The sequence below is a fragment of the Lytechinus variegatus genome, chromosome 1 (assembly GCF_018143015.1).
Source record: "Lytechinus variegatus isolate NC3 chromosome 1, Lvar_3.0, whole genome shotgun sequence".
In the NCBI taxonomy this organism is placed as follows: domain Eukaryota; kingdom Metazoa; phylum Echinodermata; class Echinoidea; order Temnopleuroida; family Toxopneustidae; genus Lytechinus; species Lytechinus variegatus.
Genome location: NC_054740.1, coordinates 28,883,440 through 28,900,963, shown reverse-complemented (window position 1 = coordinate 28,900,963; position 17,524 = coordinate 28,883,440). Strand labels below are relative to the sequence as shown.

At 40.3% G+C, this 17,524-nt stretch overlaps 1 protein-coding gene across 1 annotated transcript in view; it reads right to left on the bottom strand.

Moving 5' to 3' along the window:
• The window catches only part of LOC121410558, a 113,148-nt gene that overhangs the window by 37,417 nt on the left and 58,207 nt on the right, over window positions 1–17,524 (bottom strand). The window contains exons 7-9 of the mRNA XM_041602729.1: window positions 16,014–16,164; window positions 7,135–7,205; window positions 5,488–5,587 (exon numbers count right to left, since the gene is read on the bottom strand). Of these exons, the coding sequence (XP_041458663.1) occupies window positions 5,488–5,587; window positions 7,135–7,205; window positions 16,014–16,164 (322 nt within the window). The remainder of the gene's footprint in view (window positions 1–5,487; window positions 5,588–7,134; window positions 7,206–16,013; window positions 16,165–17,524) is intronic.

Sequence of the window (17,524 nt, the reverse complement as noted above, 5' to 3'; positions counted from 1 at the left end):
CCTTTGACCTTGATTGTGTGACCTGAAACTTGCACAAAATGTTCAGTGATGCTTGATTCTATTATGTCCAAGTTTCATGAATACAGAGATGCCAACCCTCCCGATTTCATCGGGAGACTCCCGAAAATTCATCCCAACTCCCGCCCTTACGATTACCATCCTTATCCTCCCGAAATTACAATTTTTTTGCATTGATCAAATTGGATTGGAAGTAGATGTATCGTCTGCTAACTTTAGCATGTATTAACTCCATTACGTTCGCTGCTACTAAATTCTGTGTGAAAGGTAGAAAAATAAGGAGCAGCGAAAAGCTGGTGCATGTGATATGCCCAACGGGAATCTACTGTGCACCAGGCCGGTAGGCCCGGCTAGCTTCGCGAAGCGTGTGCGCTCGCGGCCACTGGATTTGTCGAGACGTGCGGTGGAATATCGGTGTGTGACTTCGGCGTATTGATGGGTTGATATTGACATGAAATGGCGGAAAATCAACAAAAGAAGACCAAGAAATGGTCTCAGAAGTATAAGACTGAATACAGTCTCCAGTACCTGTGTGTTCGGAAGTCGGAAAGAGGAATTTATCATGCATTTTGCGCAATTTGCAGCGTGGACATTTCAGTTGAGCAGGGAGGTCGTGATGATAATTCGGAAGCACTTAACGTTAGGAAGCAAACGGCATAGGCCTACGGACATTGCGAAGACAAGATCTTCGAGCTCCACTAGTACCCTGTTGTCTTTATTTCACCAAGCAAGGGACCAGCGCTGAGCTTTTCTTTACTGGATTTATAGTGGAACATACCCTGCCTATAGCCGATAGTGATAATTCCTATCGTTCCAGAGCTGGACCCTGGCCGCAAGGGTCGAGCGCTCTGCGCTCGAGATGTGCGCTACGCGCACATAATTGGTGGCGGTTGCAAATCCTCCCTTATTCTGATTTCCAAAAGTTGGCATCTCTGTGAATCAGATCCAAAAACTTTTAAAGTTTTGATTGTAATTCAACAGATACCCCCAAATCGGCCAAAGTTCATTGACCCTAAACATGGTTATGATGACATTTCAAAAACTTAACCTCAGGTTAAGATTTTGATGTTGATTCCCCCAACATGGTCCAAGTTCATTGACCCTAAATGACCTTTGACCTTAGTCATGTGACACGAAACTCTAATAGGATGTTCAGTAATACTTGATTAACCTTATGGCCAAGTTTCATGAACTAGGTCCATATACTTTCTAAGTTACGATGTCATTTCACAAATTTAACCTTAGGTTAAGATTTGATGTTGACGCCGCCGCCGTCGGAAAAGCGGCGCCTATAGTCTCACTCTGTTATGCAGGTGAGACAAATACAGTGAATTTATGAATAAAATAGTGTGGATAACCATGGTAACAGGTGTCGATTTGGCGCACTGTGACAAAAGCGCATCAGCATTGGACATGTTCTATACACGCGCTCAATTAAGTGTAATTTATACAGGAAATCTGCATAAACCATGGATTCAACCGTGGGTTTTAACCCTAAAAAGACTGGGGGGGGGGGGGCTGATTCAGCCCCCCCTCAACATTTTTCGCGATAAATCCACCGCGCAAATTTTTTGGACCACGTCGCTCGCTGACTTTTTACTTTCAAGTCTCGCGCAACTTTTGAGACCAAAATTGTGACTCCCGGATACGCGATTCGGAAATTACGCAACATTTCGTAAGTGCATGCAGACCCAAAATTACTCAAAAACGTGAAATTGTGTACAAATCAAATGCAAATAGTGTTTTTAACCAAAATTCATAAATGTATCATTATTTTTCCTTTTACTGCTTAAAATCAATTGATTTTTTCTTTCTTATGGTCAAAATAAAGTCCCCGATAATTTCCATTGAAAAAACAATAAAAAACAAAAAAAGTCGAAAAATAAAGAAATACATAAGAAATTTAGAAAACAATAGAATACGTAAGAAAATATATGTGATGTTGAATTTTTTTAAAATAAATTTGATCAGATGCCTATCTAGAGTATGTGAATCAAAAATTAGCATTTTAGGGGCATTATTTTATTAATTAGAGCAAACTTATGATGTTACGCATAAATTAGCATAATCAATGAAACATGAGATTTTTTGCAGAATTTGATGTTATAGTTTTGTAGATAATGCCATGGGTAACGCGTGTGCCAATTTTTCGTCACGATAGCGCGATCGACGGCCGAGATCATAAGGGGGGGCTGAATCAGCCCCCCCCAGTCTTCTTGGGCGTTGAAATAGCCCAGTCTATTTAGGGTTAAAAACCACCTTTGTGAATTCGGGCCATCAGGTTTGTGACGGACGGATGACATTTGGATCCCTAAGTCTCACCTTCACCTCTGGTGGTCGAGACAAAAATTGATCCTCAATCACTGTTATTATACAAACTTAGCCAAACTGGTGTGCAAATACGATTTTTGAAAACGGTAATGAAAAACGGTCTAGCCGTCTCACCTGCATCACGCAGTTCAATATAGCAGCAGTGCTGACTTTGAAAACTACTCTAACTCGCACAAGATGTTCAGTGATACATGGTTACTCTTACGTCCACTTTTTATGAACTAGACCAATAAACTTACAGAGATATGATGGTTATGATGGCAAGTCAAAAATCAAATGCGCGCTGTTGATTGGTTGAAAATCAAGTTGCGCATGATCTTTAGAGTTGCGATTGATTGCAACTCTTTCTGCAACGGGCCCCAGATCCATAAACTTTCAAAGTTATGATGGGAATTCAACAGATACCCCCAAATTGGCCAAAGTTCATTGACCCTAAATGACCTTTGACCTTAATCATGAGACCTGAAACTTACACAAAATGTTCAGTGATGCTTGATTACTCTTATGTACAAGTTTCATGAATCAGATGAGATCCATAAACTTTCAAAGTTATGATGGGAATTCAACAGATACCCCCAATTTGGCCAAAGTTTATTGACCCTAAATGACCTTTGACCTTGGTCATGTGACGTAAAACTCATGAAGGATATTCAGTGATACTTGATTAACCTTATGTCCAAGTTTTACGAACTAGGTCCATATATTTTCTAAGTTATGATGACATTTCAAAAACTTAACCTCAGGTTAAGATTTGATGTTGACGCCGCCACCGCCGTCGCCGCCACCGGAAAAGCAGCGCCTATAGTCTCACTCTGCTATGCAGGTGAGACAAAAATGAAAGACATTAATTTTGAGTACATGCTCACAATATCTCAGATATTTATTTCCCAGTGACAAAATCTGAATTCATGGACAAAAAATTCATGTCCAATATTAATCCACATACAGTACATGTGTATTCAGAGGTTAATTGGATGAATGGAAATCTAATTGACATTATGGGCATTCTGTCAGAGATGACAAGAAGAATTGAAAAAAGGAAATGTGAGGCTTGGATTATCAATAATAACAATACAGGGTTCCCAGTTTTTTTAAGAAAATAAAATTCCCTAACTTTTCCCTGATAAAGTTTAAAATTCCATGATAATTATTCAAACCAATTCCCAGTTTTGCATGTTGTCTAAGTCGTTGCAGCGAATTACATGAATCAGTATTAAGACAAAAATGTAAAACAAACTAATCAGTAATATTACACAGCAGGGGCGGATCCAGCTTTTTATAAAGGGGGGGTTGGGGTGGTATGCGAGAGAGCGTAGTGACCGAGTCCAAGCGAGCAGAACGAGCGAGGCGGGTGTCCCCCCTCCCACAGTAGGGAACATTTTTGAAAATCTGTGTGTGAAAATGGCGTTTTCTTGCATCTAAAACACCACTATTTTTGGTATAGAGGTCGTTGCCAAATTAACCCCCATGAAAATTTGTAAAATTAAGTTGAATTTTCCTGCAATATAAGGCCAGTTAAAAACACAGATACAAAGAATTGGGGACCTTGGAATAAGCACTGTTAGCCTAATACTTTTATTATGAACAGCTAAAACTCAATATTATTTTCATTCCCAAATATTTATTTTTCATCCCCAAAGACTTCAACAATGCCCCAATTCTTTTTTTTTTTAATGTGGGGATTTTGGGGATGAGAATCGGCAACGCTGGCCTAGCTTGTCACTTCGGTGGTGGCCCGTGTCCTCAAAAAAGCTGATGGGGGGGGCAAGGGACTCTGTGACATTTGTTTGCCCAACCCCCCCTCCAAAAAAAAAAAAGAAATAATAATAATAAATGAAATACATAGAAATCAAATAAAATAAAATTACAAGTTAAAAAAAAAGATAAGATTTAAAAAAATGGTCCCCTGATTTTTTTTTTGCAACCGCCCCCCCCCCCCCCTCTAGATCCGCTTCTGCACAGTCAGGCATGTAACGGCCTCCCTTCTCCCCATACAGCCATCCTTTCCTCACCTTATCCAGAGAAAGTTTGATTCAAGCCAATCCTAGTACATCTTTGTTTAAAGTTAGAGGCCTTATTTAGGTCATGTGCTACAGCTACCAGTACTTGTACTACAGTCAAAGAGGATACACTAAAAAACACCATAACCAGTCATTTAATGGATGTTGTTTTGATATGCAACAAAATATAACAGTTTCACCGACTACAGTGCTATCGACTTTTGGGTCGGTCAAAATTCCCTGATTTTTCCCTCATTCGGGGCATTTTTCCAATTTGAGGTATTCTCTATCTGATTTCTACCTGACTGGAAAAAAGTAAAATTAAAAATATTTTTCTTTGATGGGCTGGGAACCCTGCAATAGTACATTAATAGCATTTTCAAATGACTAATTTCCCCCATACATATCATTTTTTATATTCATATGACATCTCATGAGCTTAGAAACATTTGCATCTTATTTAAATGGATGACAAAATTTTTTACATTTACATCAACATTTGCAATTCTTTACTTTGTCACACATGAAAAGAATGAGCTTAAAAAAACAAAAAACGAAAAAAAAGCAGATTTACCCCATCATCATTACAGAAACTTTTCTGACACTAAATGGTATTTTTAATAGGGATCATCACTTACCAAATCATACTCCAGCCATTTCATCCCCATCCCCTCCCCTCTTTCAATTTGTCTATTGCCAATTCATCCAACTGCCAATTCGTCTACTAACCACATGATCTACTTTCATAAAGTCTAATGCCATTCCATCAAATAACCAGTTAGTCCAATAGCCATTTCATCCATATACCATTTGGTCGAATTAAACTGAAGTGTTACATGTAATTGTGCAAAATGAATTAAAAGAAAATGGGTATTAGACCAACTGGTTCTTAGACGAAATGGTTATAGACGAACTGGTGATTAGACGAAGTGATGACTGGACAAAATGGTTATTGGACTAAATGGTTGTTAGACAAAAAGTTGATGGACCAAATGGCATTAGATCAAATGAAGGTAGCCCATGTGGTGAGTGGTCGAGTTGGCAGTAGACGAATTGGCAATTTACATGTACAATGTACCATCTTCTCCTCCTCCCCATTCCCCTTCTCCATTGTGAAAAGTAGAAAAATAAGACATACCAACACTAACGTTACACAAGCTCAGTCTATAAGGTGTGGTGAACATATAGCCATTGTTGTGGCTCTCTAAATCCGCAATTACAGACTCTTCGATAGTATCCTGTACATCAGGGAAAAAAAACATATTTTGATAATTAGACACATCAGATACCATAATACTTTGCGGAGGACGAACGCACAATGAAAAGAAATGATGAAGTAAAATGTACATCCACCAGATGAGTACAGTTTCATCATTTTATTACTGTTAAAAGTGTTTTTACACTGACAACAAATTTCTACCACAATTCAATAATATCTCCTGTAAAAATTGAGTACACTGAATGCATGTAGAATAGCAAAACAATTAGATAGCCCATGACAGTCAAACCAGAGGGCTGTTTCATGAAGCTTTCATAAGTTAATGGTCATTTTAAGAACAACTGGTGATCCTTTCTTGTGTGTTAATGATATTCACTAAATGTTTATTGGTGATGATTTGCCTAAGATTAGTTTACCGGTCTTTAAACCGCTCTTCCCTCATCAACAGCTTTATGAAACACCCTCCTGCAGTGTTGATTTTTTTATATTGAAATACAAATAACTTATATTTTTCAAAAATCTTATCATTACATTTAAAATTAATAATCCATTGGCCAATAAAATACTAAGTTTATTGACCTTGAATGACCTTTGACCTTGATCATGTGACCAAAGACTCATGGAAGATTATCAGCGATACCAAATAACTCTTATTTCCAAATTTCATGAACTAGATCCATACTTTTAAGGTTATGATGAACATTTCAAAGACTTAAGCTTGGTTAAGATTTTGATGTCAAAGATGGTCAAAGTTCATTGACCATATATGACCTTTGACCTTGGCCACATGACCTGCAACAGGATATTCAGTGATACTTGATTACCCTTATGTCCAGGTTTCATGAAATATGTCTATATACTTTCTAAGTTAAATCAATTTAAAAAAAATAACCTTGGTTAAGATTTCAATGTTGATGCTGCCATCACAGCGAGACAACAAGTAAGATTAATATGTATCTTTATTTCATTGAATAAGAAAGATATGAGAGAAAAAATATTAATAACATAAGACCACTAACCACAAATTACCTTGAACTAGATTCAGCAACAAGTTAACACAGGTTAAGCTTCTTTATACTGATACCACAACCATGTGACTTTTGACCTTATGTCCAAGTTACACAAAAAAAGTCCTTACTCTTTTTAATATTTAAGTCTTACATGAAAAAGAAACACAAGAAGAATAGAAATAAAAATGGAAGGGAGGGGGGAAAAAAGAAAAGGAAAAGAAAAAAGAAATCATGATGAAAAATGCTCAAGCACATTATACAGAGTAAATAGGGAATGAACATAATATGGTCTGTATTCAGGCTAAATCAGCCGTATAACATACTGTATGCATCTTTCCTTTGACCAACAAGTGAAAGATATTCTTTCAATATCTTCTTGAAATAAAAAAAAAATGTTTGAACAAGCCTCAACACTAACAATGTTTAAAAATGGAGCAACCTCGTGAACTGGGACTTTGGAGAAATAATGCCATGTATTCCTACCGAATAAGATTGAATAAAGGTTGGTTGTCAATGACTCCATTATCAAACGAGATACAGCTCCATACAAACTTACATTCAGATGACATGGGTCACCTAGATCTCCACTGGAAGTAGAAATATTAAACTGGTACAGACATCCCCTTTCTGTAAGATATAAGATGGAAAGATCAATGAATAAATGATTTCCATTTTTACTTTAGAAATTAATCAGAATGCTCAGTAGTGAGGATATTATCTACTAACAAGCTATATTTACCTATACCATCTCATCAAATTGCTATTCATTACCCTGACTCGAATAGCCACCGGTGAAAACTCCCCAAAAGAGGCTAATTGCAATCAGGTCGCCTGGGAAACCCGTCATGGAACGAGACCCATAAAACCCGCTCACCGCATATAAGCCTCCTCTTTCATTGCCAAGGAGGGGCGAAGTCTGCTCGGGAGGACTGGTGGGGAGTTAAAGGTAAACAGCTTGTTAGTAAATAATATGCTCACTACTGAGCATTCTGATTAACTACCGGTACACTGTGCTATACTTACCTATACCATCTTGCTGGAATAGCATGGAAAAAACTGGAGGAGGGGCAGAAATGAGACCCTTCATAGACATGTTAGCATAACAACAATAAAGAGACTGATTGACTATAGAAAGAAGTAGTCTACCAACTAGAGAAGCTGCTCTAGGAATAAAGGGGTATAAATATCATCAACCTCGATAATGAAATATATCAACTGGAAGGATAAGTAATAAGATACAAAGGTATTAGAATTAGTCCAATAGGCTGCCTGGAGGATCTCCTCCATAGAGGTACCATGAAAGAGCGCCCAAGATGCTGCTATGCCCCGTGTATCATGAGATCTAATGGACCCTGATAATATTGCGTCCACTCCACCTGACCTGCCACACCATCAGAAGTAACTCTGGAGTCTAGGATCATAAGTGTTCCTGGTGGAGGGTCGCAGGAATCTAGAGGGCATGTCTACAGCTCTTTCGAAAAGGCCCGCTTTAGTTGCTGATTTCCTGAGATGGGCCAGAGTGTTAGGCAAAGCCTTTCTGGATTTGGGTAATAAGTGTCTATCCCCGGTTGTTCAGGAGGTCCACCAGTGGCAGTAGACATTTTGGAGTCCCCACCAGGAGATCTGTAAGTGTTGTGAACCATGGTCTCCTCGGCCACCAAGGTGCAATGAGAACGTAAGCTTCTTCCTTCCTCACTTACTCCAGCACTTGAGGTATTATGGGAAAGAGTGGAAAGGCATAACCCAGGATCCCCTTCCATGGGATTGTTAGGGAGTCTGTCGCAAAGGCTAAGGGATCTTGATGCTTCGTGCAATAAATCGGGAGCTGCTTGTTCAGGACTGATGGAAATAAATCTACCTGAGGCTGGTCGCCCTGACTGTAGATTCTCTCCATGATGATGTGATTGAGTTGCCATTCTGATGGGAGATAACTTCTCCGAGAGAGGAAGTCTGCTATGTATTTCTCTTTCCCTGGGATGTGGCAAGCCTTTAGGTTATGCGAATGTTCTGGCACCATGCTAGAATTTCCAATGTTAGGAAGCAGAGAGTAGGTGACCTTGTCCCTCCTTCCCTGTTTATGTAGGAGACCACTGTGCTGTTGTCTGATTTCATCAGAATGCACTGGTTGGCAACTTAGGAGAGGAAGGCAAGTAGAGCTAGTTGAACCGCCTTCATTTCTACAGCATTGATATGCTGTGTTGAATCTCTTTCTTGCCATTGGCCGGAGGCTTTGAATTTCCCCGTGTGCTCCCCAAACCAGCTATGAAGTATCGGTCATTAGGGTGAGTGTTGGTTTCGGGTTCTGAGTTTGCTTACCTTGGTTTAGAAATCGACATGCTGACCACAGATGAATTTCGTGCATCATCGCATCTGTCATGGGAACAAGATGGTCCATGGTGTGAATTCTGGGCTTGAAGTGTCTCAGGAAGTGCAGTTGGAGTGGCCTCATATGTCATCTGCACTGCGGGATTAGATCCACTAGGCTTGCAAATAGGCCTAGGAAAATTTGCCAAGTTCTGGCTGGCGAGTTTGAGTTTATGTAGAGCTCTGCACCTACTGACTGAATCCTCTTTATTCTGTGAGGGGATGGACGAACTATTAGAAACTCTGGTGATCATGTTGGTGTGAACCTCAATTTTTCTTCGTTGATCAGAAACCCTAGATCCAAAGCCAGCTTTCGGACAATGTTTACGTTTTAGGCAAGAGTGGTCCTGGAAGGGCCAAGGAGGAGTCAGTCGTCCAAATAACAGAAGTTAGTAATGCCTCGCCATCTTAATTCTGTGGCGAGGACTCTCACCAATCGGGAAATTATCTTTGGGGCAGGGTTTAGGCCAAACGAAAGGGCTATGAACTAGTAGCAAACGTCTCCTACATTTACTTTGAAGTCCAGAAACTTGCAGGCCTCTGGGACTATGGGGATATCATAGTAAGCGTCTCTAAGGTCCACGGTGACTGCCCATTGGTTAGGTTTTATCAGAGGTAGGATGGTGTTGTAAGGGATTCCATTCTGAATTCTGATCTGGAAGGAGTTCGTTTACCTTCTTTAGGTTGATTATCATACGGAAACCCCCGGAGCGTTTCTTTACCAGGAAAACGGGCAAGAGGATGAGGGACCTGTGGTCTGGGACTGTTATGATAGCTCCTTTCTGGAGAAGGGACTGTATTTCTGACCGGAGAAGCCTCTCGGCGTGAAGGATCCCTTGGTATGGGGGTCTGTTGTCGAAAACAGGAAGAATGAATTACTCTTGGGAAATTTGGATTGTATCCTGACCTTATTATCTCTAGAACAAATTTGTCTTCGGTTATCTTTTCCCAGTTCTACAAGCAAAGAAATAGTCTTCCCCCTACTGGGACTTGCTGTAGGTGGGGAAGGACTAGTGTTTGATTGTCAAAATCCCTGGTTAAGAGTGGGGGCCCTGAATTTGGTGCGCTGAAAGTGGGCCTGGCAGCCTCGCCCCCCACCCCATGGTTTCCTATGACTTTCCCCGCGGCCCCTTTCATTCCTGGCTTCGCCACCAGAGCAAGGGAAAAAGGAGAGGGATGACCCCTTATGTTCAATGTAGGTCTGGAGCTAGAGCTAGAAAAAGGGGGTCTCTGGGCCTGGTCCTGGGCTGGTCTAGTGCCCGGCAGACTAGGTCTACTCGAGCAGAGCTTATAAAATGTCTTGTCAGCTGTGGTGCTGGCTGAAATAGACTTGTCCAATAAATCTTGAAAGTTTCCATGAAACAAGTCCTTACCTTCACAAGGCAGCTTATTGAGAAGTCTGGCTGCCCCTTTCTCGATCTTGAGAGCATCTACAACTTTAGCCCTCCTTGCCCTTGTGCATAGCAGTGTTGATCTTGCTGCTTGATCATACTGGAGATCAGCGATCTTTGTGAGTGACTCTAACAATAAGATTTTGTCATCAGTAGAGACTCCAAGCCGCTCAGCCTCACTAAGAGCGGTTAACAGGGTCCCCTGGTACATCGCAAGTCTCATACCACTCCGGGCGGCCATGTCCAACGCTGCTAACTGAAAGTCGGCTGAGCAGTAACCAGTGCCGCGGAGAGGGTTACGGCCCGATCTAGACTTCCTCGCTCCTGCAGTCTTGAGCGGCAAACCGATAATCCTTCGAGACTTCTTTACTGATCGGTCTAAGCCCAGAATGTTGCTTATCTAGGCCCCGAAAGCAGGATTTATACGGAGCGTCTATCTTGATCGCAGGACTGACTTCGTCCGAACGACTAAGGGACGAGTTCAGGCAGAAGATTGAATTCTCTCGCTCAGTTTCCAAAGTTGAGGGCAGTATTTAGTCAAGATGAGGGCTGACTGATTCCTGTTCCCGCTAGCTGGAGTATCGCGTTTGTGTATGCCAGAACTCTCTCATACCCCTAATGGTGATTCTCCTTGTTCAAATCCCATATGCTGGGCAGCTTGCAGGGAAAGCTCGGAGCTGCTATTAGAATTTGATGGGGAGAAATCGCCCCAATCTCTTCTGCTAGATGTAACAGGTTGGTGGTAATCGAATTCCGAATCAGAATCTCCCACAATGGAAAACTCCTTTTCTCTACGGCTAGTACGAGGTGAGATATCATTAGCCCCCACTCCACGACCAGTACGAGGCGATCTAGACCTTTCTCTAGGTCTAGAATGAGTCGAGTTTTCATAAGCCTGTTGTCTTGAGCAGCAAGTCCAGTGGGTCGCGATGGGTCGATGGCCGCGCCCGCTGGGGGAGGATCGCTTGCAAGGCTTCCAAGATCCAACTACCCGCCTCGGCGGGGTCTGGCAATGAATGGACTGACCGGTCACACTCCAGGCCAGTCGGCTCTTCTTCTGAATTACAGAGGGTTGTAGTGGGTTGTTAATTCGAGCCTGATTGTCATTAGAACACAAGTGGTCATCGTGAGGCCTCTTCTTGCCCATCCTACTCTTTGATGAGGAGCTACCCCGATCGGAAGGAGTGTAAATAGTCTTTTCCGATTTATCCGTACCCTTGTCTACCTCCCGCCTATGGGACTGGGTGTCTGATTGTGTAGGGTCATTAGACGGCGTTGTCTTGGCCAGGTTATTAGTGTGAGGGTTCTTGTTCTTCAGCTTTGTCTTGGCTGTCATATCACCTTTACTATTATTATAATTTCTCGGCTTTGTCTTGGCCCAGATATTGGCCCTCGGCTTTGTCTTGACCGAGTTATTCTCTCCTTTATTCAGATCTCTTGGGATGGGGGAGGCTTGGGAATAATTAATGTTTATGTCAGTTTTTTTTTTTCAGACATCGTGATTCATAAAGAAAGGCACAGAAGCGCTGTGACTAAACATTTCAATTGTACTTAGCAACATCGCAGTAATGAAAGAGGAAGCTTATATGTGGCGTGCAGGTTTTATGGGTCTCGTTCCGTGACAGGTTTTCCAGGCTACCTGATTGCAGTTAGCCTCTTTCGGGGAGTTTTTTACCGGTGGCTATTCAAGTCGGGGTAACGAATAGCAATTTGATGAGATGGTATAGGTAAGTAAAGCGCAGTGTAGCAAATATTCAGGGGTGTTTGACACCGTCAATAATAGACCAAGGCTGTGTTTCACATAGGGCAGTATAAAGAAAAATGCATAATCTGTATTATAGGTGTTATCACTCAGCAATGGGTCCCTGACAAAAATATGATTGTATCCATATCAGCACATTATTTGAAAGGAATTGATTCGTGAAAATATCATACCTGCCTACCTTTGAAGACTAAAAATAGTAATCTTTTTTATGTGGACTATGAGGGAGCAAAGCGACCTAGCGGGGGTCGCACCTTAGGGAGCTATTGGTACTTTCAACATGGAGGAATGCCCCTTTTTCTTCACTTTAAACTCATTTTTCAACACTTATGCAACTCCTCCCCCACAAAAAACAAACCGAAACAAAGACTAAAAGCTAAACAAGTGGAATGCCTCTGGCCGTCTCACCTGCATCACGCGGTTCAATATAGCAGCAGTGCTGACTTTGACATTACTCTAACTAGCAGATGTTCAGTGATATATGGTTACTCTTATGTCCACTTTTTATGAACTAGACCAATAAACTTACAGAGATATGATGGTTATTCAACAAAAAGCCCCAACATGGCCAAAGTTCATTGACCTTACATGACCTTTGACCTTGATCACGTGACTTGAAACTCAAACAGGATGTTCAGTGACACTTGATTACTCCCATGTACAAGTTTCATGAATCAGATCCATAAACTTTCAAAGTTATGATGGTAATTCAACAGATACACCCAATTTCGGCCAAAGTTCATTGACCTTTGACCTTGGTCATGTGACCTGAAACGCACACAGGACGTTCAGTGATACTTGATTACTCTAATGTCCAAGTTTAATGAACTAGACCAATAAACTTTCAAAGTTATGATGGTAATTCAACAGATACCCCCGATTTGGCCAAAGTTCATTGACCCTAAATGACCTTTGACCTTAATCATGAGACCTGAAATGCGCACAAAATGTTCAGTGATGCTTGAATGCTATTATATCCAAGTTTCATGAATCAGATCCATAAACTTTCGAAGTTATGATGGGAATTCAACAGATATCCCCAATTCGGCCAAAGTTCATTGACCCTAAATGACCTTTGACCTTGGTCATGTGATGTGAAACTCATGCAGGATGTTCAGTGATACTTGATTAACCTTATGTCCAAGTTTCATGAATCAGATCCAAAAACTTAAAGTTTTGACTGTAATGCAATAGATACCCCCAAATCGGCCAAAGTTCATTGACCCTAAATGACCTTTGACCTTGGTCATGTGATGTGAAACTCATGCAGGATGTTCAGTGATACTTGATTAACCTTATGTCCAAGTTTCATGAACTAGGTCCATATATTTTTTAAGTTATGATGACATTTCAAAAACTTAACCTCAGGTTAAGATTTCGATGTTGATTCCTCCAACATGGTCTAAGTTCATTGACCCTAAATGACCTTTGACCTTGGTCATGTGACATGAAACTCTAATAGGATGTTCAGTAATACTTGATTAACCTTATGGCCAAGTTTCATTAACTAGGTCCATATACTTTCTAAGTTATGACGTCATTTCAAAAACTTAACCTCAGGTTAAGATTTGATGTTGACGCCGCCGCCGTCGCCGTCGGAAAAGCGGCGCCTATAGTCTCACTCTGCTTCGCAGGTGAGACAAAAATCCTCTGATGGAATAGACCCTTGAGAAAAATTAATTCATACATTACACTTAACGCTCTCACATTTTCCACCTCACCTTTACTGATCACACAGTCTATCCATCAGGCCTTCAAGCCCTAAGGCATGACGACGTTGCCTGTTTCGCTTTTTTGAGTAGCTCCTTGGAGTGCACAGTAGAATGGCATGGCTTGTTTATTACAGTGGTCAGCAACACTGAGTGGCAAACTATGTTCAACAATGAATTCGGTCATCAAAACCTCTGCATTAACCCTATCTAGGCAAGGGGGGGCCTCGGAGGCCCCCCTCAACAAATCGCGTGATATTTTCGCCGTGCGAAATTTTTTGACCGCGCCCCTCACTGAGTTTTTACTTTCAAGTCTTGCTCAACTTTTGAGACCAATTTTGCGTCACCCGGCTATGTGGTTCCGAAATTACGCAACATTATGTAAGTGCATGTCAGACCAAAAATTGCTCAAAAACGTGATTTCGTGTACAAAGTCAATGCAAATTGTGTTTTCAACCAAATTTCATAAATGTATGATTATTTTTAGTTTTGCTAGTCTAAATGTATTCATTTTATGCTTTTTATGATCACAGAAGTGTCCCCAACGAAATTCATTGAAAAAACAATGAAAAACAAAAAGTCAAAAAAACAAACAAATCCATAATATTGCAAAAAACAATATATTACAAAAGAAATGATTTGATATCACCTTTTTCATGTACTCTTGCTTAGGACACCACAAAGAGTTTCTATACCAAAAATTAGTACATTTGGAGCTTTATTTAGGGAGTAAGAGGAAAAAGTATGATTTCGCATACTAATTACGCATAAATCAGCATAATCACTTAATAGCCATTCACATGAAATAAATTACTATACAATCTTGTAGATTATGTCCCAGGCAACCCATGTGCCAATTTTCGGCGCGATTGCGCGGTCGACGGCCGAGATCTTAGGGGGGCCTGAGAGGGCCCCCCCCCCCCCGGCCATAGGAACTCCCAAAATACCCCGGCCTAGATAGGGTTATGTACACTAATGTCCGAATCTACCGTGAAGTAACTGTTTAATGACCTTCCACTGGTTGCCTCATTAGTGGCTTGATGCTTTTTGTCTTGATATGTTTCTCAATGTCATGGAGTCCACTGTGACTGATGCAGAAATCAGAGGAAAAGCATTTGCAAAATGCATAGTGAACTCCCAGTTAAGAGCTTGTCAATACAGGAAATATTGAAAGCATCACAGTCCGACAGCCAATGTCACCACGTACACCATTTCTCAAGCTAGGCTATGCTAGCACAGCTCAGCCACTGAACATAGCACAGCTCACAATCAATCCTCGCCGCAACACAGGTGGGTATGAAACTGCATTAGTGCCAATACATGTATACACTCGGGCACTGACCGTTACTCATCAAAAATCCCCACAGAAAATCCTTATTTCCGTCTGAAAATTGCAGGATCTGTGCCAAATTTCCAGAGCACCAAGTGGCTTAGTTCAAATTTGAGAAGTAGAGTCTCTGAAAACTACTCTGAAATGAAAAATCTGTGATTTTCTTCAGAGCTCACGATCTTATTTTCTTGCAAATTTAGGATGGTATCTTATAAAATTAATCCAATAGAAAAGGAAATTTTTTGCCATGAAATTTACAGCAAGACCTAATGCCGCGCAGCTTTTTTAAAAATAGTACACGGGACATCGAGAATTTGAAACTTGATAAGCAATTTCTGAAGCGCCGTGCCTGTGATTCTTAAAAATCTACTCAGTTACACGTTTAGAATGCGACGATGTGCTAAAAACATTGGAATTGCAACTCGGCTGCCCTGTTAGACTTGAAGTCCAGTCGTAGACATTTTATTTTTAATAGTCAGAATATCAGAAAATCATAATTTTGTGACATAAAATCGTAAGGCGTAATCTAAAACAAAAAATCGTAAAATAATTACGCCAAAATCGTAGTAGTTGGCAGGTATGTAATATGGCCTGGGGCAAATAACCTACTTGTAATTCAATCAAACAATCGAGATACCTGGATTATCAGAAATCACAAGAAAGTTTCAATTGACATCTTGCACTTGGATGTTAAATATCAAGGATAATATTTGATAATCAAAATTGTTAAATAAGGAATCAACGTCTGGCAAACATTTGATTGGTCTAAAAAGTACTACCCCCATATTCGGTTGCGGGTTGTTGGTAAATGCAGAGTGTATGAGTTTAACTCTCAGGCCAAGTGAAAATGCCTTTCTGAAGAACAGTCATTAACAGTACCTGATGAAATAATGTATGAGTCTCCTGTCATTTCAAGACTAGAGAACCGATCACCAACCATGGTAAGTGGAGCATTTATCTGAACTGCAGGGACGTCCATAAGGTTGTAGTCACGTAAAAAGTTGTTTGCAGCGGTGTTTGGATTGGAGCACTATTGACGTATGAAAAAAAGGGGATAAAAGATGATTAATAATAGACTGAAAGATTGAACAGTTAATGAGAGCATGTAAATGATCTCAGCAAAAGACTAATCCCGGCCCCCTACCAAGAACTCAGCTGTTAACTGTGTGATTACAGGTAAAATCGGTGTGTATGCTACCCAAACCAATGCATAATCTATAGAACTGAAAGTAAAATTAACTGAATTAACTGAATTATGAATCATCAACTGTTAAAACAAAGCTCTACTGTTAATGCGTGCTATCTACAAAATAACTCTGTAGGATATTCATCAAAATATATCAAAATGGTTTGATGTTTCTAAATTGGGCATATAATTTTTGACAACATAGAATAAAACTTATTTTAACCATAGAAATCAAAATAATGTGTATATCTTTATTGGATTTTCACATGAATTTGAAATGGTGTTTTTAGAAATGCAGGGTCTGACAAGCATTTAAGAAACAAGTGGAGTGCCTCTGGCAGTCTTTCCTGAATTACGCGATTCAATATAGCAGCAGTGCTGACTTTTAACAAGTGGAATGCCTCTGGCCGTCTCACCTGCATCACGCGATTCATCATAGCAGCAGTGCTGATTTTGAAAACTACTATAACTCGCACAAGATGTTCAGTGAAACTTGGTTACTCTTATGTCCAAGTTTTATGAACTAGACCAATATACTTTCAAAGATATGATGGTAATTCAACAAATACCCCAATTCAGCCAAAGTTTATTGACCCTAAATGACCTTTGACCTTGATAATGTGACCTGAAACTTGCACAGGATGTTCAGTGATACTTGATTACTATTATGTCCAAGTTTCATGAATCAGATCCAAAAACTTAAAGTTTTGACTGTAATTCAATAGATACCCCCAAATCGGCCAAAGTTCATTGACCCCAAATGACCTTTGACCTAGGTCATGTGACGTGAAACTCATGCAGGATGTTTGGTAATACTTGATTAACCTTATTTCCAAGTTTAATGACCTAGGTCCATATATTTCCCAAGTTATGATGACATTTCAAAAAATTAACCTCAGGTTAAGATTTTGATGTTGATACCCCCCCCCATATCTAAGTTCATTGACCCTAAATGACCTTTGACCTTAGTCATGTGACATGAAACTCTAATAGGATATTCAGTAATACTTGATTAAACTTATGGCCAAGTTTCATGAACTAGGTCCATATACTTTCTAAGTTATGATGTCATTTAAAAAACTTAACCTCAGGTTAAGATTTGATTTTGACGCCGCCGCCTATAGTCTATAGTCTCAGTCTATAGTCTCACTCTGCTATGCAGGTGAGACAAAAATGACTTTAATATAATTATTCACAAAAAACA